The sequence below is a fragment of the Chelmon rostratus genome, chromosome 4, assembly GCF_017976325.1.
Source record: "Chelmon rostratus isolate fCheRos1 chromosome 4, fCheRos1.pri, whole genome shotgun sequence".
Classification (NCBI taxonomy): domain Eukaryota; kingdom Metazoa; phylum Chordata; class Actinopteri; order Chaetodontiformes; family Chaetodontidae; genus Chelmon; species Chelmon rostratus.
In genome coordinates, this window is record NC_055661.1 from 26,121,698 (window position 1) to 26,149,650 (window position 27,953).

General features: G+C 42.7%; 1 protein-coding gene across 1 annotated transcript; it reads left to right on the plus strand.

The window, feature by feature from the left end:
* Positions 1-1,795: 1,795 nt before the first annotated feature.
* slc9a7 (solute carrier family 9 member 7) lies at positions 1,796-27,522 on the plus strand. Its single transcript, XM_041934845.1, has 16 exons — positions 1,796-2,317; positions 4,660-4,862; positions 4,946-5,023; positions 7,840-7,916; positions 8,019-8,131; positions 8,221-8,326; positions 8,741-8,882; positions 9,025-9,130; positions 10,097-10,185; positions 10,801-10,914; positions 11,203-11,314; positions 11,665-11,818; positions 17,983-18,046; positions 18,990-19,072; positions 20,547-20,652; positions 23,582-27,522. The coding sequence occupies exons 1-16, from the start codon at positions 2,041-2,043 to the stop codon at positions 23,843-23,845; spliced, it is 2,088 nt and encodes a 695-aa protein (XP_041790779.1). The 5' UTR covers positions 1,796-2,040; the 3' UTR covers positions 23,846-27,522.
* The last annotated feature ends 431 nt before the right edge of the window (positions 27,523-27,953 follow it).

The window sequence follows — 27,953 nt, forward strand, 5'->3', positions numbered from 1 at the left end:
ATACAAGAGTGAAAAGAGTGTCGAACCAAATCATGCAAAATGGAAGTGCGCCATATTTACATGTTTGTAATGTATGCAGTGTGAGCTAGATAAGAAGACCACACAATCATGCACAACAAACCACAAACATGTAACCATGTCCAGCCAGACATGAGATTAACTTGCAACTTAAGCCACTAGGCCAGTCTAATAATAGGTAATCCCCCATCATGCCTCTGTAAAAGATGCTCTGAAGCCTGGTGTTTCTGTACATCCACTTCTCATTCTGTGTGACCCTTAAGTGACCGATTTACTGTCGAGATACAAAATACTTTTCTGCTGAAAGTGTGGAGTAGGTGGTGTATGGTAAAGGATCTATCAAAAGAGCATTTGAGTATTAAATATCATACAGTGTGATAGAAAGAAGTTGCTGAGTGAAAAGGCAAAACAGCCCACTGACAGAATTAGAAATTAAATCACAGCTCAAAGAGGGAAATTGCTTGAAATCTTATTAACATTTCACCAGACTTAGTATCCCTGAATAACAGCTGGATCTGCCAGTCATTGTGCTGATAAAGCCTATGATAAACCAGCATCTTCAAAATTAAATGTGCTTTCAGGTGCTACTATTACATTAGTTTGAATTTCACTTGAAGAAATTCATCTCCTTTTCACTCACGCAGCACTGGCTTTCTCATAATTTAAGCAGCAATGACTGGAGTGCACCCCACTGGCTTGCAAAAAGACAGTGGAGCAGTCCATTAACTCAGGAGGAAATCAGCAGCACCTCTGTCATAGCGCATGATAGCATAAGGCATGATTGGATTCACCTGTTGGGGGGCCCTGGGCTGTTGAATACCCCCCCAAACCAATTCCCCTCACACTATCATTACCCCATCACACACACACCCTCTGTGCTTTGTGTGTGCAGTCAAAGTCAGTCATTTATTAAATACATCTTTATTCATGGATATGTCAAAGTGAGTACAAAATAAACTATAAAATAAATAAACCTGCATTAATTGATTTTTTTGGCCACTCAGGAGCAGTGAACCAAATAATGCTGTGTGAAGTGGCCATGGTTAACATGTTTAACATGTTTAACATACTAGCAAACAGTTGCCTCTTTGCTTATATATTTTTTACTGCCTCTTCTTCTTATTCTTGCTGCCTGGAACAAGGAAATTTCCCCAGCATGGAATCAATGCAGTCTTATCTTATCTTATCTTACACATTCAGCAGCAGAAGCAAAGTGTAGTTAATATTTATTTGGACTTGTGTTAACTGAGAAATCTTTGGTCTCCACTCACCCCTGAGGGAAATATAGCTAAATGCGATGTTCACTGGCAGGTTGCAGCGGGTAGTTTACAGTGGGTTTACCAGAGCTGTTTCGCTGTTGGAAAAGAGGCTCGTGAGAGTGAAAGAAAAGGTGAAGCCATAAAACCAAAACAGCACGTTTAAAGAAGATTGAACTGAGCAACACCTTTTACATATTTGACCCATTACTAATTTAATAATATTGATTTGTGCCACTTTCAAGTCTTGGGGGGACACAGAAACGCCTCCTGAAACATATTGCTCTGGTACCCTCTGGGGGCCCCTTTCAGCTGTGGCCCCCCTGGTATCATCCCACCTCTCTCCTCCCTCTGCTATCATTATCCAAGGCGGATATGTGAGCCCACTTTTCTTGCAAAGGGCTGACGTTTAGCAGCCAAGCACAGCCCATGTGAGTTTCCTGTTTTGAGGAGGACAGAGCACCGATGTGCACATTCATCAAAATCTCAGGACAATGACTCAGTAGCCTGAAATCAGTGGACTTGGTGGCTGTCTGGCCACGGTGTGATTCGGTGTCCTCCACCAGGGCAGCGCACTCTCCCTCCGGAGCGGCTCCGTCGCCCTTTCTCTCATCGCGCAGTGTACCTTTAAAAGGTTGAACTCGCCGGTCTGCGAGCACTGAATTGTTTCCCCACTCGGCTCAGCTGTGCGTATCCTCCAGCAGTGACATGGCATAGAGGCGGTGTGCCGCCCGCAGCAGCAGCAGCAGCAGCAGCATCCTGCACCATGGACGCTCTCCGACAGAAGCGGAGCGGAGCCTTCGCCGCGCTGGACGCGATGCTGCGCGTTTGGATATTGCTGACCGCGGTGTCGGGACTGAAGGCGGAGGACGACGGAATGGAAGAACTTGCCACCGAGAAGGAAGCCGAGGAAAGTCACCGACAGGACAGCGTTAATTTGCTGACATTCATTTTACTGCTGACCTTAACGATTCTCACCATATGGCTCTTCAAGCACAGACGGGTCCGGTTCCTCCACGAAACCGGGCTGGCAATGATTTACGGTGAGGCTTATAGGATTATATGTTGAATGCACAAACACACACTCACACTCACACACACACACACACACACACACGTACGCACACGCTCTCTCTCCTTCACAGTCACCACCTTCCCGCAGGCTTTGCATGATTCAGTCTCCCTGGTGGTTGCACAGCGGCTGCACAGAGGCGATGGGAAGATAAAGCTGAAGACACGGAGACGATTTAAGTCTGAGCAAACGCACACTGGCGCGCCTCCGCATTTCCAGCCGCTCACATTGCTCCCATCTGGTTGGGCCAGCGCTGGTTTCTAGAAGGTGCTGTCGGCTGCTCAGCCTTGTCTGAAACTCCACCAGGCTGCTGCATGTGCCGCTCTGACTGGGAACCAGCACCCTGACATCGAGGGCACTTAGACTGTGGTGCAAGAAATCAGATGACCTTGATGTAGACGAGTATTTTATCTCCTGAGACCATCTAGCATCTCTCAAAGAATATTATGTGATTTAAAGATTTGAACTGCATGTCTTGCATGTGTTGCATGTACTCAACCTCTACATTCATTGGCTGTTCAAAGTGCTGTCACTACAACACCACTGCTTATCTAACCAGCATCATCATTAATCATCTTTAAGAAAAAGGGACGTTTCCTTTTGTCTTTGGTTGTTAAAGGTGTGAGAATTAAAGGTGTGAAAGCAGAGGTCATCACATTCAGCTGCCGTCAGCTGGCGTCTGGATGTATTTCTGTGCCAGTGAGTTTATGTTTATTCCACATGAGCACAGAACATTCATGGAGGTGAACACGCTACGCAGGCAAACTGCAAATGCTTAGTTGGGAAATCAACACTGATCATTCCTCTTTGCCGGCAGCTGAAGGGTGGCAGATATGTTTCAGGCAAGAAACTCTTTAAGTAAGAAAAATCAAAGTCTATCTTCATCATCTGACGGCATGTTCAAATCCCATGACCAGAGTCAGTGACTGTATGTGTGTTGTGTAACGCTGAACCGAATGTGGCAGCTATGTCTCAGGACATGGCTGGCCACAAAAAAAGCAGTGATACCACATCTGTAGTATGTTGTTTTTCCTCGTAGTTTATCGGAATGATCCCATTCGTCATTGCTGCAAATGTTACTCATTAACCGGAGATCTAACATGGCATAGACAGACTTTGACTTGTTTTTATAAATGCGGAAAAAGTAAACTGCGCTGTGGCGTTCCTCCAGCGTAGCTGTCTTTGTAGTTTCATTTTCCAGCTCCACAGATTTGGGCCAGGTCCTGGCAGTGGTCAAAAACATAAACCGACGATATTACAGCTGAGATTCCTCAATTCTAGAGGTGGGACCATTAATAACATAAGGGCTTATACATTACCTTATATTCATTAATAAACATGTGGAATTAGTATATTAAAGTCTTATTGTCTCACAAACCTCAGGCCTGTAGAATATTATTTTCTCTGGATTCAGTTTGATGTGATGAAGTTAAAACATACACTGTTTTTACACTGTTTAAACACTGTTTGTCATTTTTGGACTCACCAGTGTGAAAGTGCTGCCAAGCGGAAACCTTGTCACGGTATTGATTTGCTGTATAAAGAGCAGACTTTACAGAAAACTTGTGTTTTCAGTTGGTATATTCAGTTGCTTATTGTGGCACAAATACAAGACAAAGATCAGCGATATTAATGATAGTTGTTGGTGTTGGTTTACAGGAGGAGCATGAGGTGTTGACATCTTATCAAATGTTTTTACCTCCTGGTCCATGAACATGGAACTTCCCTTTAGCTGGAAAGAACCTAAAGTTTGTGGACTCTGTTTCTGATTATTTTGCCAGAAACCGAGACAACCGACAGACATGTTTAATTCTCAAGGATTATTCAAAGCTAACCCTGTTGCAAAACTGTCACTGTTTGTGTGTGTGTGTATGTGTGTGTTTGGTTAGCCGCAAGGCAGGGTGTGATGTGCGAGGTTAACCCTCGGGTAGGGAGAGTGAGCGCAGTGCTGGCAGCTTTGCTTTGCCGTGCCTCCTGCAGATAGCTGCTGTCTGATCGGAGGATTAATGTCCTCTAACTGCCTGCCTCTTTCCTTTCTTCCTGGCTTTGGCCTCCGCTCAGCATCTCCTCATTTTTCTTCCTTTGCTCTGCTGCTCTCTGCGTGTCGCTGCCTGATCCTGGGGGCTTGTGAGGCAGAATTGAGCAATTGACTGGAGGAGTTTGATTTTGGTGGCATTTACTTTTTGGGAGGTTCTTTCCCCCCACATTCATTAGCTGATTAACTGGAATAACTACACCCACGGGAAACGTGTCTGAGGGTATAAATTTCACGTGTATTTTTTTAGCCTCACTGTCATCCTCTCTTTTCCTCAGGTTTGCTGGTGGGTGTGATTCTGCGGTACGGCATCCCTGCCACCAGCTACCACAACAAGACTCCCCCAAGCTGCTCGCTGAAGGAAGGACCTGTCAGCACCCTGCTGCTTAATGTCAGCGGCAAGTTCTTTGAGTACACCCTCAAAGGGGAGATCAATTCCAGAGAGATCCACAATGTGGAGCAGAATGACATGCTGCGCAAGGTAACAGCCAGAGTAGAACATCAGCTCTTCATGCATTTGCCAGATTTACCCTGTTAACTCTTTTATTTCATGATCTTTTCCAGGTGACCTTTGACCCTGAAGTATTCTTCAACATATTGCTGCCTCCTATCATTTTCCATGCTGGGTACAGTCTGAAGAAGGTGAGATGTTACGTGTGAAATTCCGCATTTGTGACTGTTTTCAAAGCTGGATTCAGTGCACAGTAACCTGAGGTGTTGTTGCCGCGTCAGCCAGGTGGTCATACCTGCTGCCACAAACTGCTGTCTCATTGGACAGATGGTTAGCTGAGGAAAGCCCTCACTGGCCGCACTGAGAGCATTCAGTGCTTACACTGAGCACGAGTGGCCCTTTTGAGGGGAAGTACAGAGCAGATGTCTTGCATTTCCTCTCTGCCGTTAACGCTCTCAAAGAAAAAAACGGCTGACTGTGACAGTATGAGTAGTTTCTGCTTTTCATTGTTGAAGAGCAGAAGATTTGTTTTTTTTGTGGGATCCGTGTGGTGGCCCTGCTGTTGGAATTATTAATCCATCACCATATGTACGGCTATGAGAATGTCTGACTTTCTATGTATGAGAATTGTGGGTTGTGGGTGCTTTAGTGCCCCGACCTTGAAATAATGGAGAGCGAAATGTGTTTAAGCAGCTGCTGACATCTGATATATGTTCTCATTGTGAGGGCGCACCTCAGCCTTTTCCAATTACACAGTGATAGATGATATCAAGGAGAAGCCAGATGAATGAGGGGAAATATCCCTGTGCTTTGCCACCGTGCAGAGCATCATGAGGATCTGACCATAGGTTTCATCGAAGTGGTTTAGTTTTTATTCTGCTTTTAGAGCTGCGGCTCGAGGGATGGCAGTTTCGGCTGCTTGGTTAACCTCTCTGCTCCGGACTGAAATATCTCAGCAACTGTGCCATGAAATTTTATAAAGAGTCATCGTCCCCAGAGGCAAATGAGTGGCGATCCCCTGACTGTTCACTGAGCACCATCAGGCCCACATTTAAATGTCAGATACTTTCGTTTATAACCAAATACTGTCCTGCAAAATAAGAAGACATGTTGTGTTCTGTGCTAATGCGCTAAACTTTATACCTACTTAAGTTAGTAAGTAAGTTAGCATTGTCATTGCGAGCATGTTAGCATGCTAAAGTCAGCATTTAGCTCGACAAAGTAGCCTCACAGAGCTGCCAGTGTGGCCTCTTCAGACTGCATATTAATGCTACACAGTCTCCATGACAAACTTATTTTCATGTTATATAGCTTTAACGGTTAGTATACAGTTTTTGCACTAGTTGCATTCGTGTGACATCCGACATCCATCAAACTGTCTTTTGAACATCACTGCTGGTTAAACTTCACAAACAGAAAACATAATGTCTTTCTTAATATTTAATACTGATTTTTCTAGCTGTTTCATCACCCACCCACAGTTTATGTGCATTTTCTTCCAGCTGTGCATTGCATTGTGGCAGAATAGTGTCCATCGACAGCACTCTCAAAAATCAACTGTAGTCTGCAGACTGAGTGCTTTGAGTATGCTTTTGTTGATTTTCCAGTGTGAACTCACTATAGACTGAACGCCTGCTGGGAATTAGCTTGTAGTGTGGATTTGGGACAGAGCTTTAGTATATGTGTTGTGTAGGGTTGCAGTTTATAGATTTATTTTTAGTCTATAAAACAGTAAAAAGTTTTGTCTGGCCAACAGTCCCACACCCAAACAATGTACTGTGATATAAAACACAAAACATGAACAAATCCTCACATTCATGATAGAATCAGAAAATGTTTGCTTGATAAACGACTTCAATGATCATCATCAGTTATCAAAACTGTAGGTTAATGATCTGTTGATTCATTTGTTATCTGATGGACTATCGATTATTTCAGCATTAATCTTCTCCACATTGCTGTCAAATCTGTCTGTGGAGACTTTTAGTGTCTAACAATATAAGTTGCCTCTGGTTTGTTGTTTAAAAAATCTCTCTGTGACGGTTTCTGGCTACTGCACGAGTGTGTGTTAACAGGTTTTTTTGTTTTTCCAGTGAGGCTGTTATTCAGAAAGTAATTTGCTGAGTCAAACAACGAGCCTGAGGAAATAGGAAGCGGGGGGTCACGTTAGCTTCTTTCTTTAAATCTGTTGCAGTGGGAGTTCATCTGAAGCGCGATGTTAACACCTGTGGACAGAAACAGATTGTTTGTGCGCCTCTCTGCGCGGTAACTTGTCGATTCAATTAATCATCTGCTTTAGATCACTGTGGCAAAACACACAGGGCTGCGGCTGATGTGCAAATGTTAGCATAGTTAGCAGTGTGTGTGATCTAACTGCGCTGTCACCGTCGATCTGCCGTGTGTACCCTGAACAGAATCATCGCAGTATTTGTTCTCGCTGTTTTTCTCGATTTTTTTATGTTTTTATTTGACAGACATCACTCCTGGCAGGAAAAACTTGTTTCCTGGAGAAACCTGAATCAGCGTGTTTGTTTCGTAGATGCTGGCTGCACAGAGGGTTGGCGGGACGCTCAGCCATATAAGCGATCTGGTCTTTGTCGTGCTGCTCGTTTGTTTTGCTACCAGTCAAACAGCTGAATCCGTGTTTGTGGTTCTAGTGGCATTTGACAGGGAGATACTCGCCGTCCCGTGGCCCTCGCTGACCTGAAGCCTGTGTTGAATCCTTCCTTGTTAGAAGTTGATCGTCTTGTAAAGGGAAAATAAAAACAAGTTTAGTGAGAAAATGCACAGCTTCTGAAAACGGAGCAGCAATGCTCACTTTGCTCACTTTTGCTAAACTTTTATATAAAGCGTGTTTCTACCTTTACTTACTTTTCTTTTTTTTAAACAAAACTTTATTACATTTTCAGCAAGTTTACAAATGAAAAGAACACTAACACAGATTGAAAATACAACAAAAGAGACACATTACAAGCTTTTTGTTTCCTTTCTGCATCTCATTCTCCAGAGGCACTTCTTCAGGAACCTGGGCTCCATCATAACTTACGCGTTTCTTGGCACTGCCATCTCATGTTTTGTGATCGGGTGAGTGTCCGCCTTCCGTTTATGACTCTAAAATCAGGAGCTTTGTGATAATACCGGCTGTTTTGATCAAAACATGCTGCACCTTTTGCTCTCCGTCTTCAGGAATCTGATGTACGGTGTGGTCAAACTGATGCAAGTGGTCGGACAGCTAACGGACAAGTTCTACTACACCGACTGCCTTTTCTTCGGTGCTATCATCTCTGCCACAGACCCGGGTACGACACATACGCACGCTAACCAGGATTATGTGATGCAGTTAATGCATTTAGATGCCTTTTGAATGTATCTTTGTCCCTGTTTGTAGTGACGGTGTTGGCCATCTTTAATGAGCTCCATGCAGATGGGGATCTCTACGCTCTGCTGTTTGGAGAAAGTGTTATGAATGACGCAGTGGCCATTGTGCTGTCATCGTAAGTTAAATCTGCAAAACTCAACACTTTCCATCCTATTACACCAGATAAACGTCTCTCTCTTTCTGGTTTTTGAGCTTTTTTCCCTCCTGATGTTGAAATTCAACACTGACATGTGAGACGGAGCAGCAACGCTGTGCATCGCTGCGCCTCTTGACAGACAGATGGCACTCTGCCTCCCTCTGCTGGAAGATCACAAATCATCCGCTTCTACAGATTTATTTTTAAAGACCAATTATTTGATTTCATTTTGTAATTCTGTAAACAAACAAACAATACATGAACACAGAGATTATTTTCCAAAAAAGAACCAACCTTAAAAACAGCCTCAAGAGGAAGAGGAAGTGAATCAATTCAAAACATCATTTGGTAAACACTGAAAATACCTGCGGCATGTTTTTTTTTGTATTTCAGGTCAATTGTGGCCTACCAGCCCAGTGGAGCAAACACACACATGTTTGACGCCTCAGCCTTTTTCAAGTCAGTGGGGGTTTTCCTGGGTATTTTCAGCGGTTCCTTTGTGATGGGTGCAGCCACGGGAGTTGTCACCGCTCTCATATCCTTCTCTGATACCCACTGAAAACACATAAATTAAGCCTACTTTCCAGATTGCTTTTACTTTAATGGGATAGCAGGAGCATTATAATTGTGATTAGTGAAGATCCAGAACAGTGTTGCGTCTTTAACTCGATTCTCACGTCACTAAGTTCACCAAGCTGCACTGCTTCCCGCTGCTGGAGACTGCCCTCTTCTTCCTCATGTCCTGGAGCACCTTCCTGCTGGCCGAAGCCTGCGGGTTCACAGGTGAGCTGAGCTGTGGAGGAACTGGTTGCAATTTGGGAAGTAGGGACTAGACAGCCGTGGTCAGGATGGTGAAAGAAGGCTGCATATTCAGCTTCTGTCTGACTTAAATGAATCAAACACTGAAGATTCTCAGTCATCCAGGTCACAGTATATCTGGACTTGCTAAATCAGGTGTTGTTGACTTACTTAGCACTCCTAGATATGAATCGAGGATGTTGAAGATGCAAAAAAAAAAACAACCAATTTATTTCTAGTTATATAAAAGGTGGCAAAATTGGGAATAAATATGTACACATGATATTTTGGTCAGACTGTCATCAGCTATTCCGTTATTTTTTTTCACATTTTGTCATATTTTGGCTTTGTAATAAATTGACCATTTTTTGTATCTGATTTCTAATGATTTGTTAGCATGGGATGTTTTTGAAGGGGTACAGCAGTGATTTAGTATTGCATTCTATTAAGTTGGTAGGCATACAAGAGACATATTAAAAAAAAGAATCACCAAGGTATCCTTAGTTTTTGTCCTAAGCCTGGATCCTACATTTCCCATAATGCAACTCAATGGTCTCATGATGTCTTTGGTTGCTGAATATTTTAAAAGCTTTTCTAGATAACTACAACGTAACTGATGATCATGCACCAACACAATTATGAGCAGTTTAAACTAAGTGCGGTTAAACCATCAGAGAGCTGCATCTGTCTGTTATACAAATGAAATGTGACAGGGACTTTAATACAGATTATGCAGCAGATGTGCAGCAGATGAAACAAACAGACAGTATGATGCACAGAAGCGAAGCAGCAAGAGGGCTGGAAAGCTAATCCCGCAGTTCTGATGTATCTAAACAGGCGAATTGTCAATTGCATATCCAATTTATACAGCCCACTCTGTGCAATGCACTCTGTCTGTTCGAGTCACTGCATTAAGGCTCAGTGTTCGCATGTGTGTGTGTTGTCCTACAGGCGTCGTGGCTGTGCTGTTCTGTGGCATCACGCAGGCTCACTACACCTACAACAACCTCTCTGAAGAGTCCACGAAACGCACCAAGCAGGTAGCATCCGACCACTTCCTGCACCATCTATTCTGGACTGTTTTGAGCCCCCTGATAGTAGGAACAGGGTGCTCGTCCCCGGTGCCAGATGGCTCAATGATCAGCCCGCTGTGACCTTAATCGGGGTTGTCTGAGGACATCCCTCCTGACACGACTGTTTAGTTTCCCAGAGGGGGTTCAGTCTTGAGGACAGGCTACAGATTAGCACGCAGACAGCTCGCAGCGTGACACTTTTTGGATCAGTGTCCTGGCAGGCTCTTGTTATTTGGTCTCAAAGAAAGCTAGACATGAATACAATGGCAAGGTTCAAGTACTTCACATGTTTTCCTGTGTTTCTATGTCAGTGTGTTTGCCCTTTCCTTTGCCTCCCTCGCAGAGCAGTAAAGACGCAGTCAGCTCTGTAATCATCATGGCAGCCCGGGAGAGAAAAAAATAACTCTCAAAGCTTTTCTGGATTCTGAGGCAGCAGATGAGGCGAATAGCTCAGCGAACTAGGGAGAGGACTTCTTTAATAGAAGTCAGCGCAGTGTGGGAAACATTAGAAGACTCTTTCTGTGCCTTTTTTGCTTGTATTGCTGAACTGAATTAACGATGAATGTTCTATTTCCCGTGCAGCTCTTCGAGGTCCTTCACTTCCTGGCGGAGAATTTCATCTTCTCCTACATGGGTTTGGCTCTGTTCACCTTCCAGAATCACATTTTCAGCCCCATCTTCATCATAGGGGCTTTTGTATCCTTTCTGGGACACAACAAATGTGCAATTTTTCTGTCTTCATTTGGGACTAACCCGCTCATAGAATTAAACATTTTCCACAGCTGTAGAATTGGGTCATAGTTAAGGTCTTTTGTGGGGGATTTCTGTGCTATTTATGTCCAAAAAGACAATCAGGTCATTCTAAGAAAGATTTTGCTGTTTCATTAGAAGGTTCACTTCCATGTAATAAACTGGTCAGGATACCCCCTCCCTGAATCTCTCCAGCATTAAACTGTTCAGTTAAAGACTTGACCTGTCCGTCAGATTGCCATATTCATTGGAAGAGCTTTCAACATTTACCCACTGTCCTTCCTCCTCAACCTCGGCAGAAGGCACAAGATCAAGGGAAACTTCCAGCATATGATGATGTTTGCTGGTATGGAAAAGCCACTTTTGTCCCTTATTCCTTCAGGCTAAATGTGATTTAGGGCTGCAACTAATGATTATTTATCCTTGATTATGATTATTTCCTTGTTCTCAGTTTAACAGTGGTAATGTCTTCAGTTTGCCTGATTTGTCTGACAGCTTAAGATATTCAATTTACTGTCATATAACAAAGAAAAACAGCAAATTGCCACAATTGGGAAGCTGACACCAGAGATTGTTAAATATCTATAATTTGCTATTAACAAAATAGCAAATTTTCTCTTAGTTGACTATTGATTAACCAACTAATCATCGCAGCTCTAATGTGTTTGGACAATTTTTGGATTCGACCCCCTGCAGGTCTGCGTGGAGCGATGGCATTCGCCTTGGCCATCCGAGACACGGCCACCTACGCCCGCCAGATGATGTTCACCACCACGCTGCTCATTGTCTTCTTCACTGTCTGGGTGTTTGGCGGTGGGACGACACCCATGCTGTCCTGGCTACACATCAGGTGATACGACAGTTTTGTGCCGTACTTTTTGGCCTCATCTGCATTTGGACTAATGCACATGTTCTCACAGTTAAGAAAATTCCAATTATGGAAGAAAATATGTTAATATATGACAGTAGTTTTGCCTCCAAATAGTTAATTTTTCAAATGGTAAAAATTGGGATAAATGATTGAGGAATTACTGCAATATTTTTTCTTAAATCTAAACTTTTTCCTTCCAAGATAACACTTAGATAAAACACTTTGACTAGACATGGTGTTTAAATTAGAGGTCTACAGACATTGACTAAAATTAACCTTGATTTCTAACATTGATTTATTGAAAGCATATACTGTTTAGCTTCCAAAAACAACTTAGTGTTCCTTCTTTGCTTTTACATCTGTGCAATATACTGTATAACATCTTTGAAGATGTTATGCATCCTCACAGGACTGAGATAAAATTCCTGAATACATTTAAAACTGGCTCATTTAATCTTGTTAAGTTACTAAACTGCAGTGATGGAAAGCTGTTGCCTCTATAAGCTTCCATCGCTGCGCTCTGCCACAGAAAGACGTCCAACTAGACAGCTAAAGCAAGAGATGTGAAAGCTAGCCGGTAAGCTAACCACAGCTAGCTTTGCTAAAGCTAAAAGTAAAATTACTGATTAATTTTCCCTAGCTGTTGTCTGTAAATGAAAAATATCAATATTGATGAAATGACATCTTGGTAATTAAGCTAGTTCCTCATAACAAAATGAGGCAGAATCTAAATCTAATTGTAAGGGGGAAAGAACTGCTAATCTCCCGCTAAAGCTAATGTTAGCTAGCTTAACGTATTCGGAGAAGCAGTAACCAACATCTCCAACATGTGGAAGCTTTTTGTTTTGCTTAAGTCACACCAGAGACACCAAGGAAAGCAGGGAGACTTCTAATTCCTACAAGCTATAAACTGTGAATTATCAAAGTGAAGTTTATTTTATTAAACTAGTTTAAACTAGCTAAAACAAACTAGCTAAAGAAACATGGACAAGAATGCAGCATCAGCATTTATAGTTATCAGTTGGTTACAGTTGTCACTTATCATGTGGTAAAACAAACTAAAAAGACAAAATTGAGGCCTTACAACGTTTCTATCTTGTTTGAGCCAGTTTTACTGAGTTTAGCTTCAGAAATACGTGTTATCTCTGTTGTTACTGCTCTGTCTGTGAAGGGCAGCTATATGTTTGCTCTGCATTTGTACCAGCTTTAACTAAGCATTACTATTTTCTCCTGAAACATGTAGTTCCTCTCCGGTTGACGTTGTTAAATTGGTGTTGTGCTGCCTGGTGCTTTTGACCAGGAGATGGGGCCAGAGTTCTCCCCTGCCTCTGGCTTCCCATCTCAGACGTGCTTTCATCCAGGCCTTTCAAATCACAGGGACTGTTGTTGCATCTTTGCAGAAATCCTGGCGTTTTCCTCCAGAGAAAGTGCTATCGCTTCTTCACTCTGAATGCTAACTTGGGCTGTTTGCAGCCCGGCCTCCCTTATTTTTGCCCAACCATGATGCACTGGGAGCTTGTGTTTGTGGTGACAAAGCGGATTATGGGCTGGTGATGTGTGTGTGTGACAGCAGCAGAGGCGACCTGAGTGTGCAGGCTCTGTTTAATATGAGTAATGCTTCCTCGGACCGAGCGGGAACTATTGTGCTCGGTGGAGGTTTAGAGCGCCGCCAAAATCTCCCCTATGCACTCGTCACCATGGTAACACAGACATGTGGTGCATGGCAGGCGGATATCAGCAATGCTCAGTGCTGCTCAGTATCATCCTCTGCATATGTGCATAAATTTACACATTTTTAGTCTTTGTGGGGGACACATTCAAAGCCCTGAGAAGTAGTCGGATGTCACGTGACAGAATGTTTGCCTGTATGTTTACATGTAGTGTAACCAGTCTGTTTAATAGTATTTTCCCCAAGTATTTCATACCAAAGATTAAATTTGTAATTTACTATGTTTGTGGCATAATCCTCTGGCTGGGGAGTCAGAAAGAAGCAGTTCTGATGAGGCTGTCGAGCAGGATGTGTCGATGTTGTTATCTCAGCACCAGGATAGCTGGTGCTGGGATAACAAACGTCTGGTGTGAGAAGAGATGCTGTGGTTTCTGTTATAGGGTTTTGATGGATGGTTTGTAAGCAGCAGCCGTGCAGCTTATCACCGAGCCCCGGCAGTGCAGCCATCGACAGATAAAGTGATCCCCATGTGATCTTGCTGGGGCAGGGAAAAGCTACAAATCTGTCAACTCCAGTGCTGAAATTTTTAAGTGCTCTTGTAGGATCTTTAGCAACGTTTGTTGTGTTTGCTTCAGTTCACATTTTTTGACACAGTGGGCATTTCGAGCAACCATTTGCTGTAGAAGCTTACTTTGGGTTTTGGTAGAACTTTGCTGTATAGAAGGCTGAGTTTTGGGGAGAAAATTGAAGTGTGCTTGCAGCTGAAAGAAATTATTGCAGATTACAAAATACAACTATTCAAAGAAGTTGACGGTTCAAATGGAAGTGCTCAAAGAAGCTGAAGTGGCACTCAAAAGACAGTTGGTGAAACACATATAGTATGTAGTTCTGTTTATACTAGCTTTGCTTTGAGGATGCGTTCTGCACACACGCAGATATATTTAGTAGTTTATTGAGGTCTGCACAGAGCCTACACCTAAACCTTCTAATGAGGAAATGTACATCACGTGGACCCTCACGCACTCGTGGACACGGGAACTATAATTTTGTCTTAACACCGAAAGAAGCCGAAGTGGCGGCCAAAAGACAATTAGTGAAACAATTTTGAATGGCAGCACTGAAAGGACTGAACCAAGGTGAAGTGTTTATTTAAGCGTAAGCTCTGATTTAAGTGAAATTTAGCCGAAGTTCAAACACTGAGAGGAACTGAAATCAAGCGAAAGCGTAATCAGTTGAGTTGGAAGTGTTGATAAGAGATAAAAGCAGTGGAACTGTTGAATTGAATTGAATTGTCAGTTGAGGATTTCTAGTTATTTCATCCTCTGTTTTTTATTTTTATTTTCATGTGTGGGCTTGAACATCTGCTGGGCCTCTGTGCCAAGTCCGGGGATTAGTGCATGTCCCCAAAACAGAGGATCACATTTGGCCGAGACTGACAAAACACTGAATGGTCACTGTTATCTGCTTAAACTCTCATTTATGTCTCGTCCTCCATTAAAGGTCCAGTGTCAAGGATTTAGGGGGATCTTTTGACGGAAATGGAACATTCATAATTATGTTTTTGTTTGTGTGTGACCTGAAAATACAAATCATTGTGTTTTTGTTGCTGTAGAATGAGCTTTTTATATCTACAGAGGGAGCAGTTCCTCTTTCACGTTTTTAGCAGCCACCGTAGGGGAGGGCTGAGGCGAAATATATTCAGTTGCAATCTGCCCCCCTCACCACTAGATGGTGAAATCTGACACACTGGACCTTTAAACACTGACTGTGATATAGTTTTTGATCCTCAAAATAATATGGATGATATGCTTTTATCTATCGTGTGATAGTATAGAAACCTTTTTTCAATTTCACACATAAAACAACTTTAATTCTTGAGACATAACATATAGTCCCCATCTGTATATGTTAAGATCGAATGTGAGAGTTGAGAGATTTGTGTTGCACTGAGACCATTCCAGTTCCTCATATGAGTATCTAACACACAAGCAGGTTATTTTTACACACACTAAAAAAAGAAGAGCTAAATAACTGAAAAGTGTTCATGTGGTCGATACTCGAGTGTGTGTGTGTGTTCATGATGTGATAGCGTCTGGGGAAGCAAAGCATTGCAGAAAGAGTGACGTCAACATTGAAAGCGGGAATACTTCAGGTGCGCTATCTGCATGTGTACAAACCCTCTGACAGTAACTGGTGTTGGGAAAGTGTGTGGTTGCTTCAGATGGGACTCTTTGTTTTCACTGTTTACTTCTGTTTTTCTGTTGAAGGGGAACATGGGCACATGGGAAATGTTGAGACTCCCAAGAACATGTGAGATATTTTTTAGAAGCTGGAATAAAGTAAAAGAGGTTTGTTTGTTGAGAAGCAATATTTTAGGAAAGCAGGTGTGAGAACAGCTGAGCAGCTCCGGTGGAGGCACTGCAGCGTGAGGAGTTACCGTACCGCAGTGCTTTATTCAAGGCTTTCTCTGCGTGATGTGAAAACCCAGTCAGTTTCTTTGTTGTTTCTCCTTGGACTGTCCACCAGCCTTTCACACAGCAGCGCAAAGAACAAATCACACATCCCGGTGCCCGAAGCAGCTCGACAGATACGTGTGATGTGATCTGAAAAGTATGTGCAACAGAGGAAAGTAAGAAAGAAACTGAGAGCTGTGTCCTGATGGTTTCTCCATTTGCACTGTGTTCAGGATTGTCTTCCCCAGAGGACAGAAATCCTGCACGCGAAATAGCTTGTGAGGAATATTTGATGGGTTTAAGGAGAGGAAGGAATGTTTTCAGGATTAGGATTGAAGGTTGGAGAGTGAATTGAAGTCAGTGGAGCACGCTTACATAACGATGTGTTTCCATATGGACATGTGTGACGGTTCTATGCTGATTCTTATCAGAGGAAGCGTGTGCTACACCCCCCAAACAGTTCTGTCCTAATCACACAGATCCTTCCTGATGCAGCACCAGCAGGCTTTGCACCTTTGTTTTTGCAGGTCCGTTGACCTACACCCAACCTCCGCCTCCCGAAGAGGAGTGTGTGTGTGTGTGTGTGTTTGTGTGTGTGTGCGTGTGTGTGTGTGTGGACACCCGTGGCCTGCTCCTTCTCAAGCTGTTATGGTGGAAAGCAGAAAGAAAAATGCTGTTACTGTTCAGTCAGAATGGATATTTCCTCTGTGTGGCTGTTATGGAAAAGTCTAAAGATAACCACACACATTAGTCTCACCTCCCACTGTTCGGTCTCAGTTGTAGTTTCAGATCTAACCATGAAAGGCTACACATCTCTGCCTTGGCCTCTGTCCACAAGGATTAGACTCAACTGCTCCAGAGCTTATGTGAATTAAAAGTGTCCCTTTAAAATCTGCTTGTGTTCAGTTTAATCCCTCTCGGTTGGTAAGAGACACCACAGGGAAATTAATTATGTCCAGCTTCAAAGACTAAAAACATGTGCTGCTGTAACTTTAAAGGAGCTGTTAAGCATTCAGTCAAACCAAATCTTGTTTCTGTTCTGATCGTTACATGAGAAGATTGACACCACTCGCATGTCTGATAAAAATAAACTAGTAAGTGACTGCACCTGATCGAGAAATAGGCCAGTGCATGACCCATACGTGCATAACCCCAACACAGAGGGCACAGTTTTCCATTAGTTTGTGAGGTGCTGGTTGGCAGGTTTTCATTACATTTAGACTGCGGCTTCACCAAAATGTCAAACTATGTCTTTCAATAGTAATAGCATGAATATGGTACACACTAAAAATTCATGCATTGACCAATTTTTTGGTCAATATTAGCACAACGGCGACTGTATGCTTTAATCAAAGCCTAGACAATGGGCTGTTTTGTCCAAGTGTTAAGTCTTATGTTTCTGTTGGCTTATTAAACCAAACTAAGGGGACTTCAGGGGGACTTGATGGTGATTTCTGGCTTTGGTGGAAACCTATCCTGTTTCTAAGGCTGTGGTTTTGTGCTTTGGGCCGTGATTCGAAAAGTTGTTATCTTTGCCAAATCTCTCCCTTGTATGCTTTCCACTGAATCATACATGTGTAATATCTTTCATCTTCTCACTCTTTTTCTGTCTGTGCTTGAGTTGAATGCTAATTTGCAACATTTTTCAGCCACTAAAAGGGTCTGGCAATCAGCACTTTGATGTGTGTGCTTTGAAAGCAACTTCTGACACGCAGCAGAGCCACAAAGAGAACAAATCAGCATTCTGCAGGTGCAGTAGTCATAAAAAGATGTGGGATTTTTTTTGTGTCAAAGAGGGCTATCTACAAAATCATGTCAAATTCAAACTGCATCGAGAAAGCAGGTCAGAGGTCGCAAGTAGGAAAATTGCAGGCTTGCAGTATAAGGGGCTGACAAATACTGCTGATTACCATCTAACCAAGCATGAGTCACATTTGTGACAGCCTTTGCAGCAATTTAGTTGCTTCAGAGTTAAAGTACATTTGCTAATATTTTCTTTCCACTCTCTTCCTGTGTTTCAGAGTTGGCGTGGACCCAGATCAGGACCTGCAGCCCTGTGGAGACAGCTTCCAGGTCTTACAGGGGGTGAGGAATGCATTTATTACTGCTTTAAGTCGGTGCCGCTCTCGCTGCTGGAATGGTTCTGCTTCTGCAATTTTATGTTGACACGGAGCACAGTCAGCAAGTCTGATGATACGCAAATAGTTTGTCAAGAGAAATATAAGTGAATTTCCTGAACGAGACACAGGAAGCAGTCACCACTAGTTGTGGTGCACAATATGATTGAACTCACTTTTTAGTCATCTTGTCATTTATGATATGATGAGTCTTGTCTTGGAGGGAGGAGCACAGGTCACCATGGAGCATTTTTTCATGTACTTATTATAGTATTTAGGTGTTGTAACCACTTCTCACCACACAATTAGGAAACCATTGAAACCAAAAATAATTCAACCACAAATTTCTAACTGGTACCAGACCACTGGAACCAGAAACCACATGAGATTATGATGGGGATTTATCGTTGACAAGTTATGCAACATACTTGAGTCATAAATATTGGACTTTATATGCTCAGATCATTAGCACAACAGCATGTACCTCCTTTAGCAAGAACTTGCACTATGCGCATATAGTGTAACTGTATTCAATCATTCTAAATAACTGTATAACAATGGTGGAAAACATTGTGGAGCATGAAAATACAATAACACCAGTAACAATGTAGAAATCTATCCAAACGTAAAGCCCCAGCGCATGGTGGTAACCTTTGCTGTACACCTCCCTCATATAAATGCAGTCATATGATCAGCACTCAGCAGATAATGTGACTGCTGATCATGGTTGTAACTCTCACATTTCAAAATAAGAGCGTGCTGTTATTCAACTTCTTTTTACTTGATCTACAGATCAACACTCTGAATTTGAGGAACCAACTTAGCTGGATGAGAATTACCAGGATCATTTTTTTTGATAATATGTTGGATTTATGCAGCTAATCTTGATTTTTTTCTATGTGTCTCTCCAGGATGGCACCCAGGCTGAAGGACAAAGTAAAACCAAACAGGAGAGTGCATGGCTCTTCAGGCTGTGGTACACCTTTGATCACAAGTATCCTTACTGTGCCCTGCTTTACAGATTCAAAGAAGGCTTCTGGACCTCAAAGTAGCTTTTTGTGGTAATATCAGGTCTCATATCCAGTCAAGGTGATTGTCCAGGGCCTATTTTCCCTTTGCACACTGTATAAGCCATCAAAGTCACAGTTGCAGTTGGTGTCTTAATTGGCTCATCCTGGCATATGGGATCAGAGTAACATTTCAGATTTAATTTCATATTTAGATATTTTCACTCATTTCAGTGCACAAGTGATGAAGTACACAGTAACTCAAACTACTTATACACATTCCTCGACAGACAAAAGGAGCAGGAAGAAGAAGAATCTCATACACAAATCCATACAATGTTTGCTGTCCCTGCTCAGACTGACTCCAAAAACATAGCCCAGAAAATGTGCTTAGCGGCTCAACCTCCCGTTCCCTCCCTCCTGTCCACTCTGCTCAACAGCTGCCTCCCCGGGTGGCTGATTGTGTAGCTGGTTTTGAGCAGAGCAGCTGTGTTTTACAGTGGTGACTTTCTCCCTGGTGACACGTGCTGGAGGCAGCTGAAGCAAGCAGGGTGGGTACGTCTCATGTCCCTCCGCTGCAGAGGCTGAAGTAAACACACATGACGCAGAGCTTTGGTTTCTGGGTAACGGACTGTGCGATGGGCTGCTAAGTTTGATTTCTGATTAAACATGCATGTTCATACTGCCACTGCTGATTGGTGACCAGACCGGCTGAACTGAGAATTGGGTTTTTCCCACAGTGCAATCCAGCCTGACCAATTACAAAAAGGAGGCAGAGGAGCCCGCTGGTTCATTCTCTGCTGCACGGCTGCCAAGCGTCAGCTGCTCACAGCTCCATACAGATTTAAACTTCAAATATGTACTGCTGGCAGACGTCCTCAGTGTTATTAAGCCATTATTCATCATTTGAAATGCTTATATGGTGGGTTATTGCAGGAAGAGAACTTCTTGTAGGAAATGACTGACTTTATCAAAGTCAGCTTCAAGACCACGGTGTGTTCTGTGTGAATCAACTTTTCCAAACTGTTTTATCAGACAGTTGGGTTTACTTTTGCTTTATAGATTGATATCTAAGCATTTAAATAAGAGCAAAAGAGTAAGGAAGTGTCAAGTGTTGTGCCAAGTTACCTAGAAGACAAAGCAAGCGTCTTGCTGGACTTTTGGTCTGGGTTTTGGGTCGCCAGGTTGTGGAGAATTCTTTATAGCCTGGAAACCCAAAAGTTATTATGATTACTATAATTGATCTATAAAGCATTCATTTTTATTAATCTTTAACAAAGGCATTAGTGCAACTTATAATTCCTTTGTGAAGGGTGCCATATTAGAAAGTGGTTCAGTGTAGAAAATCAATTATGGACATTAAATGAATTATTAGCTATATTAACTATACTACATTCAACCAACCTTTGCTCACTGATCATAGTTGAGGTCTTCAGGTCATTGTCCTTAATAACTGCCCAGTTACCTTAAGCCCATTTTGACACACAGCGGTCCGCCTCTCACCTCCACTCTGCCCGCCTACTGTGGACCACTGGCGAGCTGTCTGACCAGCCCCCAGGCGTATGAGGTGAGTGTCCGCGTGCACTAAAAACCAGTCCGCACCACAGATACACAGTGACACATGTTCACTGGATGTTGTCCAGTCAGTGTTCACAGGAATGTGCGTATGACGGTACAGCTAGCAGTCAGTTAGCATAGCACAAAGACTGGAAACAGGGGGAAACAGCTAGCCTGGTTCTGTTAAGTGATAACAAAATCTGCCTACCAGCACCTCCAAAGCTCACTTATTAACATTTTATATCATGTTTGTTTAATTAATACAAATAATGGGTTGGTGTCTTACTTACCTCTGTTACCATTAGACAGAGCTACAGAAGGCTAGCTGTTTCCCTGTCTTTTCAGTTTTTATGCTAAGCTAAGCTAACTGGCTGCTGGCCAAAGCTTCATATTTACCATATAGACATGAGAGTGGTATCAATCAAACCCGACCCTCTGGAGAAATCATCAGTTTAAAGCAAATTTATCCAATATAATGGGGCTTTGGTTGACTAACCAACCCGTCATATTAAACTTGACCATTAGCTAGCTAGTGGTTAGCCAGCAGAGCCATGCCATTGTAGGAGGTGGGCAAAAACTTTGTTATATTTCCAAAAAATATTGTTTATTCTAATTCTTCTGCAAGAGTATGAGACATTTTTCTACAGGCAATGATGCTTAAAAATACTTTTTAATCGTGAAAATATGTTGTGCTGCTGCTAAATTAAAATGCTTGATTTCAAGCTTTATAGCCTAATTAGCTATAACCAAAGCATTCTGTGAAACCACGAGATGTGGTAGATTTCCTTTCCTTTCCTTTCTTCAAAGCCGAGCCCGGTGCCTCGGGAAGGCTCTCTGTGAATACTGAAGGTTTTTCTCTCGGGAGAATTGTACTACCGTCAAAGTATTCTCAGTGCCTGCCAGTAAACAAACAAAGCACAGAGAAAATGGACAGTCAAGAAGCCTTTCTGCATTCAAATGGCACAAAAGGCCCTCTTCAGCACCACGTCAGTGATGATCGCTGTTCTGAAAGACATTTGCGCTCCAATATTTTAAACACAGAGACGCCCACTGACCGCACGGTCACACTTGGATTCACTCTGGCAAATACTCCCTTTCATTTAATGTGAAATACATTTGTGTGGAGGCTTTCGGCCATTATCCTCTCCTCTCTCAGTGGCCCAAAGAGCCCGTCACCGTCATTTCTTTTCTGCGAAGTACGCAGAGATTGCTGTCACTTAAGTTTCATTCTCTGAAAGTTCAGTTCGGCTCTGCATCCGTAAGTGTTTTCCTCTCCGGGTTTGCTGCAGTCGGTTTGCCAGCGTAAGGCTGCCTGCCAGGCGAGCCATGAATTTAGGTGGTTGTTCATATAATCAGCACCGTGCAGGCCTCTGAGTTGCCAAGTGGGGGGAGACTGGATTAAATAAAGCTCCTCGCCTGGTTCCTCTTTCGTTATGGATATTATGAAATGTTTGCTCCACAAACAGGAGAATTTTGGTTCTCGTTGACCTCTAATTTTATTAGACTGAAAATGTGGCTGTAGAATTTATTTTTCAGACAAGGAGCTTTGAAGACACTTAAGTTTTATGCAGCTACACCAATTTAACAATTTAGTTTAATAGTGTTCTATAAATGAAAAGGCTGCAAGGCTTTGAAAAGACTGAAGAAATTAGGCTCACCACTAAGGAAAAGGCTGCCAATGTGTTTCTCATTGTCAACAAATCCCATGAAAAGACAAAACCAACAATGCTTCAGCCCATCCCTCAATAGTTTCTGTGGAGCACTGTGTGGAGTTTCATTTCCTAAAAAGACCAAACAATTTCCCGAAACAGCTAGGCACTGCAGTTTTTATCAAATGCCACTCCAGCAGGAGTAAGTAGCACATTCGTCAGGGACTATTTTCAGCCGCGGACTAATATTCGGTGTTGTAGTAAATATTGGTAGCAGTAGGATGATGTTTTGTGGGATCAGCTCAAAATAAATTACAGTGCCCACATTCATGTGTAGTGAGGGAACATGTCACCCAGTGCCATGCTGTGGCTCACTGATGTGTTTTTAATAACAGAGGAGGTCTGCGGCTACACAAGCAATCGTTATAATCCTTATATATATGTATATAAATATATAATGTGACAAGACTTACCATTAAAATTAGATATAAAAGCTCATCCTCTTAGACATGCCATCATTAACGTCTATATTGTACATTTATTTCTTTACATTTTTCACATTGGCTTCTTCATATTAATTTACAATTAATTAGATGTGTTTATTTTTATTTATTCTTCATGCTGCAGTTGTGTCACTATGTTTATTAGGAAATAGCCACACTATGCCTGGTGTCTTTATTAGGAGTGTGTTTTTCTTCCATTTCCCCTCCCGGTTGATTGTCGGAGAGAAGAGGTTATGCAATCTCCTCTTTTTCTTTTTTCTTTTCCCTGATCCGTTCATCTGAGTAATCCCTGCTGACCCAACGTTAACTCATCCTGTTGTCCCCGGGGACATGAGCAGACTATTGATTGTCAGCCAGTCAATTAGAGCTGTGAGAACCACATGCTACAGTTTTACAGATCTCCATTACTTACCCAGAATGCAATGTGTGCTTTTAAACTGGGTTTCTAACTTTCTATGTATGTTCTTACAGACTTTTCCATTTCACAACTGTCAGCACATATATAGACTCACTGTGGTTATGGTTTGTGTGTCACTGTGGTTTCCTGTATTTGTTGTACTGACTTCACTTTAATGCAAATGCTGCAGCACAGGCCACTAAGCTGAGGTCTCCTCTTCCCTTTCCTCTGTGAATCCATAGTGCCCCTTATGAGCCTCTGCACCGTTAATGTCAGTCTGTTCACCTGTTCGCGCCACATGCACCCACTCTGTGCGTCCTACATCTGTGTGTGTGTCACCCCCATGTGCTCCATCCCTCCCCTCATGTTCCGCTGTGGATATGTTCTCAGAACCACGAGCAGCTGAGAGACCATGACTCTGACATCCTCCGTAATGACGGCGACCTGAGCTTCATGTTCGGTGACACTGCCATCACAGCCAACGGGGCGTCCGGCGCCGGGGGGGATGCAGCCGGAGGGTCGGGCTGGAGCGCCAATGGCAAACGGAGCGGCAGCACCTCAGAGGAGGCGCTGGAGCGTGAACTGGACTCCCGTGAGCAGGAGCTGCTGAGCCGTGGCACACGCCTGGTTTTCCCCATCGAGGATCACGTCTGACCCTCCCTTCCTTTTGCCTCCCTGACCTGACCCCCAGACCGCCTCGCCCTCAGCTCTTTCCGCATCCTGCAGGCAGAGCGTCCACCCCTTCGGAGATAAGACAGAGTGGAGATATGGGAGTAGACAAGAGGGGAGGGTTCAGGGCTCCCGGCCCGGGAGCACAGCTCAAGGAGCATTTCATCCTCATTACAGAGCTCGAGACATGTGTCCTCTAGCACGTCAGGCGATGAACTCTCCACGCTTTTATACTGTGATTCAGTTTTACTATTTCCTCATACTGTTGCATAAACAGGCGGGAAACCTTTATGCAGGATGTAATGACATGTGAGATTCAGTCTGCACTTTGGAACATGTGACAGTATGTATGTTCAGCTGGAGTAGAAAAGAAGCAGGAAAATTAAAAATTGCCTAGCAGCCCTCTCTGGCATCATGTGATCTGACCAGTTTGTCTTCACATCACACCAGTGACCACTGAGAAAAAAAAAAGACTTCTTTGTAATCATAACTCTAGATGCTAAAATGAGTCTCAACAAACTTTAATCAGGCATGGATCAAAAGCAGAGCTCTCTGCTGAATGTGCAGCATTCATCTGAAGACCAGTGTTTGGTATGTTTGTGAGGCGGCGCTTTGTTTCACACATACGCATCTGCGTGGAGGAGACTGTGACTTGTAAAGAGCACAGAGAGGGAGGGTGAAAGAGTCGCCCTCTCAGCCACCACAGCCTGTCATGGGCGAAGAAACGGGTGAAGAATGTGAGCATGTAAATAGCTACAATACTGAGCTTTGTTCCTGTTTACTGGGTTTACTGTTTCTTTCAGTGCTTTACATCATGTGACTGTTACAAACGGCACCTGTGTATCTTGTCTTTGAGCCGGTCTGGATCTTTTTCTGTGCGCTGGGCTGGTTTTTACAACAATAACATGAATGAGGAACGGAAGCGTTTGATGCTAATGATTTTGTTTCTTATGATACAATGCTGATTTCCCAAAATGTTTAAACTGACATGAGATGTACACTCTAATACGGCACCACGAAATAAAGACCAGGCCTTCGTCATAATTTGGAATCCTTTAAAAAAACTTTACATTTATCCACTGATTGTAAAAATATTTCAATCTATCAGATGCAGCCATCTTTGTTGGGCTGCAACTCAGTTATTTTCGTTATCAGTTAATCTACTGATGATTTTCTGGATTAATTGATTAGTCATTTAGTCTAGAAAATGTCAGAAAACAGTGAAAAATGTCACATCAAGTTGATGCTAGTTTTATCCAATCAATAGTCTGAAAATACTCAGTTAACTGTCAAGAACAGCAGAGTAGAGCAGAGTAGTTCTTCAGACTTTACTATTAATAAGATTCAGCAGACAACTTTAAACTTAAGTGGCCAAATTTTGAGAAACTCAGAATCTCAAATTAGCAAGACTGAGAATAAAGCGTGTGGTTGCACACATCCTCGCAGAGGATTTGAGGTAGATGGATTTTGTAAAACATGGTGCAGTGTCTTCTGGACAGGATTGTGAAAAGCAGTAGTGCAACGCTTTGGGAAATACGATTCATACACTTCAAATATGCCAGTTGATAAATCAGATACCTCTTACATATCTGTCTATTAAATATGAAGCTACAGCCAGCAGCCAGTTAGCTTAGCTTAGCTCAAAGACTTGAAACAGGGGGAAACTGCTAGCCTAGTTCAGACAGACAAAAAATGTTCAGAGTTATAAGCCGGACTCTTTCAGACAAGCTACTATTTGTTGTCTTCGAAATGAGCCAGGCTAGCTGTTCCTCCTCGTCTCCAGTCTTTGTGCTAAGCTAAGCTAACAGGCTGCTGACTGTAGCTTCTTATTTAAAGTAGAAGCATGAGTGTGGTATCAACCTTTTCATCTAACTCTCTGTCAGAAAACAATTCCGCTTATTTGCCAAAATGTTGAACCTATTGTGCAGCTACAATACTTCACTTATACATTTATTACAATCGCTGCACACAAATAATGATAATAATAGACTTCCCTAAACTTTAATTGCAAAAAACCTATTTTGGCAGTGCACCAGCAGTAATTGGGAACACATTGTTCTCTTTAACAGTCCAAACAATAAAATGCACCTCATGCATTTTGTTTTGGCAACACATTAATCCAAATGATCTCAGATAAATTCTTGTGTTTACAGCAGGTGTGACATCCAGTGTAGCTTATTGTATCCTACACAGTATGACAGCATTTCTCCAGATTGACATGAGATACCTGCTTTAAGACTCAACTCTGAAATCCAAATCCCCAGTACGTGGCAGTGACTTCGGCTCCTGAGTTTCACTTGCTGCATTAGTCTCTGTTTGGCCGACATTTTCCACAACAGACCACTGAGCCGTGTTCTTTTCCTACAACTTCATCTGCATCACTCCACACGAACTATAGAAATGTTTAATTATTTACGCTGCATCAGTTACTCCTTCTAAACTCATTTTCTCACTGCTTGTACTGAACGTTTGGGAATTTCTCTCTGCAGCATGATTATAATGGGAAATTCATGGTCATTTGCATATTTTTCCCCTCTCAAGATGATATATTTTGCTCTCTTCCAATAAATGTAAATAGTAGCGTATCAACTTTCAGACCTTTCTGGGCCTTAAGGCCGGTGCAGAAGCTTGTAGAAGCAACAGCTCTCTCCAGGAGGAGTTTTTCTGTTGATACTTTTTCCAGAGCCTGACACAGTTTGTGTTCCCTTTACCATGTCTAGACATCTGCACCACTCCCCGTTTTAAATTCACCACACAGCACGTGTGGCCTTTTGTTTTGTCCCTCGACTGCACACAGTGGCTGCTGCATTTATGTATGAGTACGCAAGGGCAGGTGTGAAAGGCTTGATTGTGTAAGTTGAATCTGAGGATTTCGCACGAGGGAGAAGCCCCGCACAAGTTTTATGGCTCACTGGGGACCTCCAAGAGGAAATGAATCTAGTTATGTAAGCTGTCGCCAAGCTGTAACTGTGGGTCATTTAAATTCTAGCTGGAGTGAGAAGTTATGTGAAGCCATGCTCTCTGTCTAATTATAGTGAAGCTTGTCTGTATCTAGGGCATTAAAATACTCACTTATTCACCATTTTGTCTGAACAAACCATTTCTGGGACTTGGACGGATGCTCACGCCACGTCCTCTGTGATACGTAATGTTACACAGCCTCCAGAAACACCTTCAATGTACAGTATAACTTACAGCAGATATGTTGTCTCTGGACTCTGCAAAACTGTGATTTTTGATCATCTCTGTTGAGAATTTCCCAACATTTCCTGCTGTATCGACTAACATGAGTGCAGAAAAAAGACCAAACAGGAACTTGCATTTGTTGATATGTGCGGGACAAACGGACTTGCGTGCTGACACGTGGGAGCGCTTTATGGACAGCGACATAATGGCCGACTTAACTGGTGGCTGCAGGCAAATACATAAGCAGAGTTTGGCACTTTACCTCAAGCAGAGGACACTCGCGGGACTCATGTATAACCTTCATGTGCACTCTATCTCCAGACTGTTGTGCTGTCAGTTGTCTTGCAGGCTATATTTACATGCTCTCTGTACCTGAGAAATATGAGATGTAGCTCAATTGTCAATATGTGCACCTGTTGTAGTAGCAACTGGCTGCCTGGTTTACCTGCCATGGTTTGCATGTCAACATGTTAATAAAAATCATCAAATTATGAGCCACGCTCTTTTTTTTGCTCGCCTGTAACTAAAAACCTGCTTAGGTTACACATAACCATCATATACTCAAAGGTACTGTGTGAAAACCCTTGTGGCCGTTCAGTGAACTGCAGTCAGCATGCTGTTGATGGCGCTCTGTAGGAAGCGGCCAAAACAGAGACGTGACAAACACGAGACCGATGCTACACTGAACACTTGATGCTGGAAAATAAATTACAATCATATTTACTATAAGAACTATTTGTCATGTTCCTATATTTTATTTGGACCATTGGCTCCATGATATGAGCTAGGTTGCCGATACAGCTAGCTGTCTATGATGATGATCAATGATCTATGGAGATCCATTCAGCCTCATTGTGTTTAGGATTCACCTCCATTCAAATTTCAAAATCCTAACTAATGCAAACTG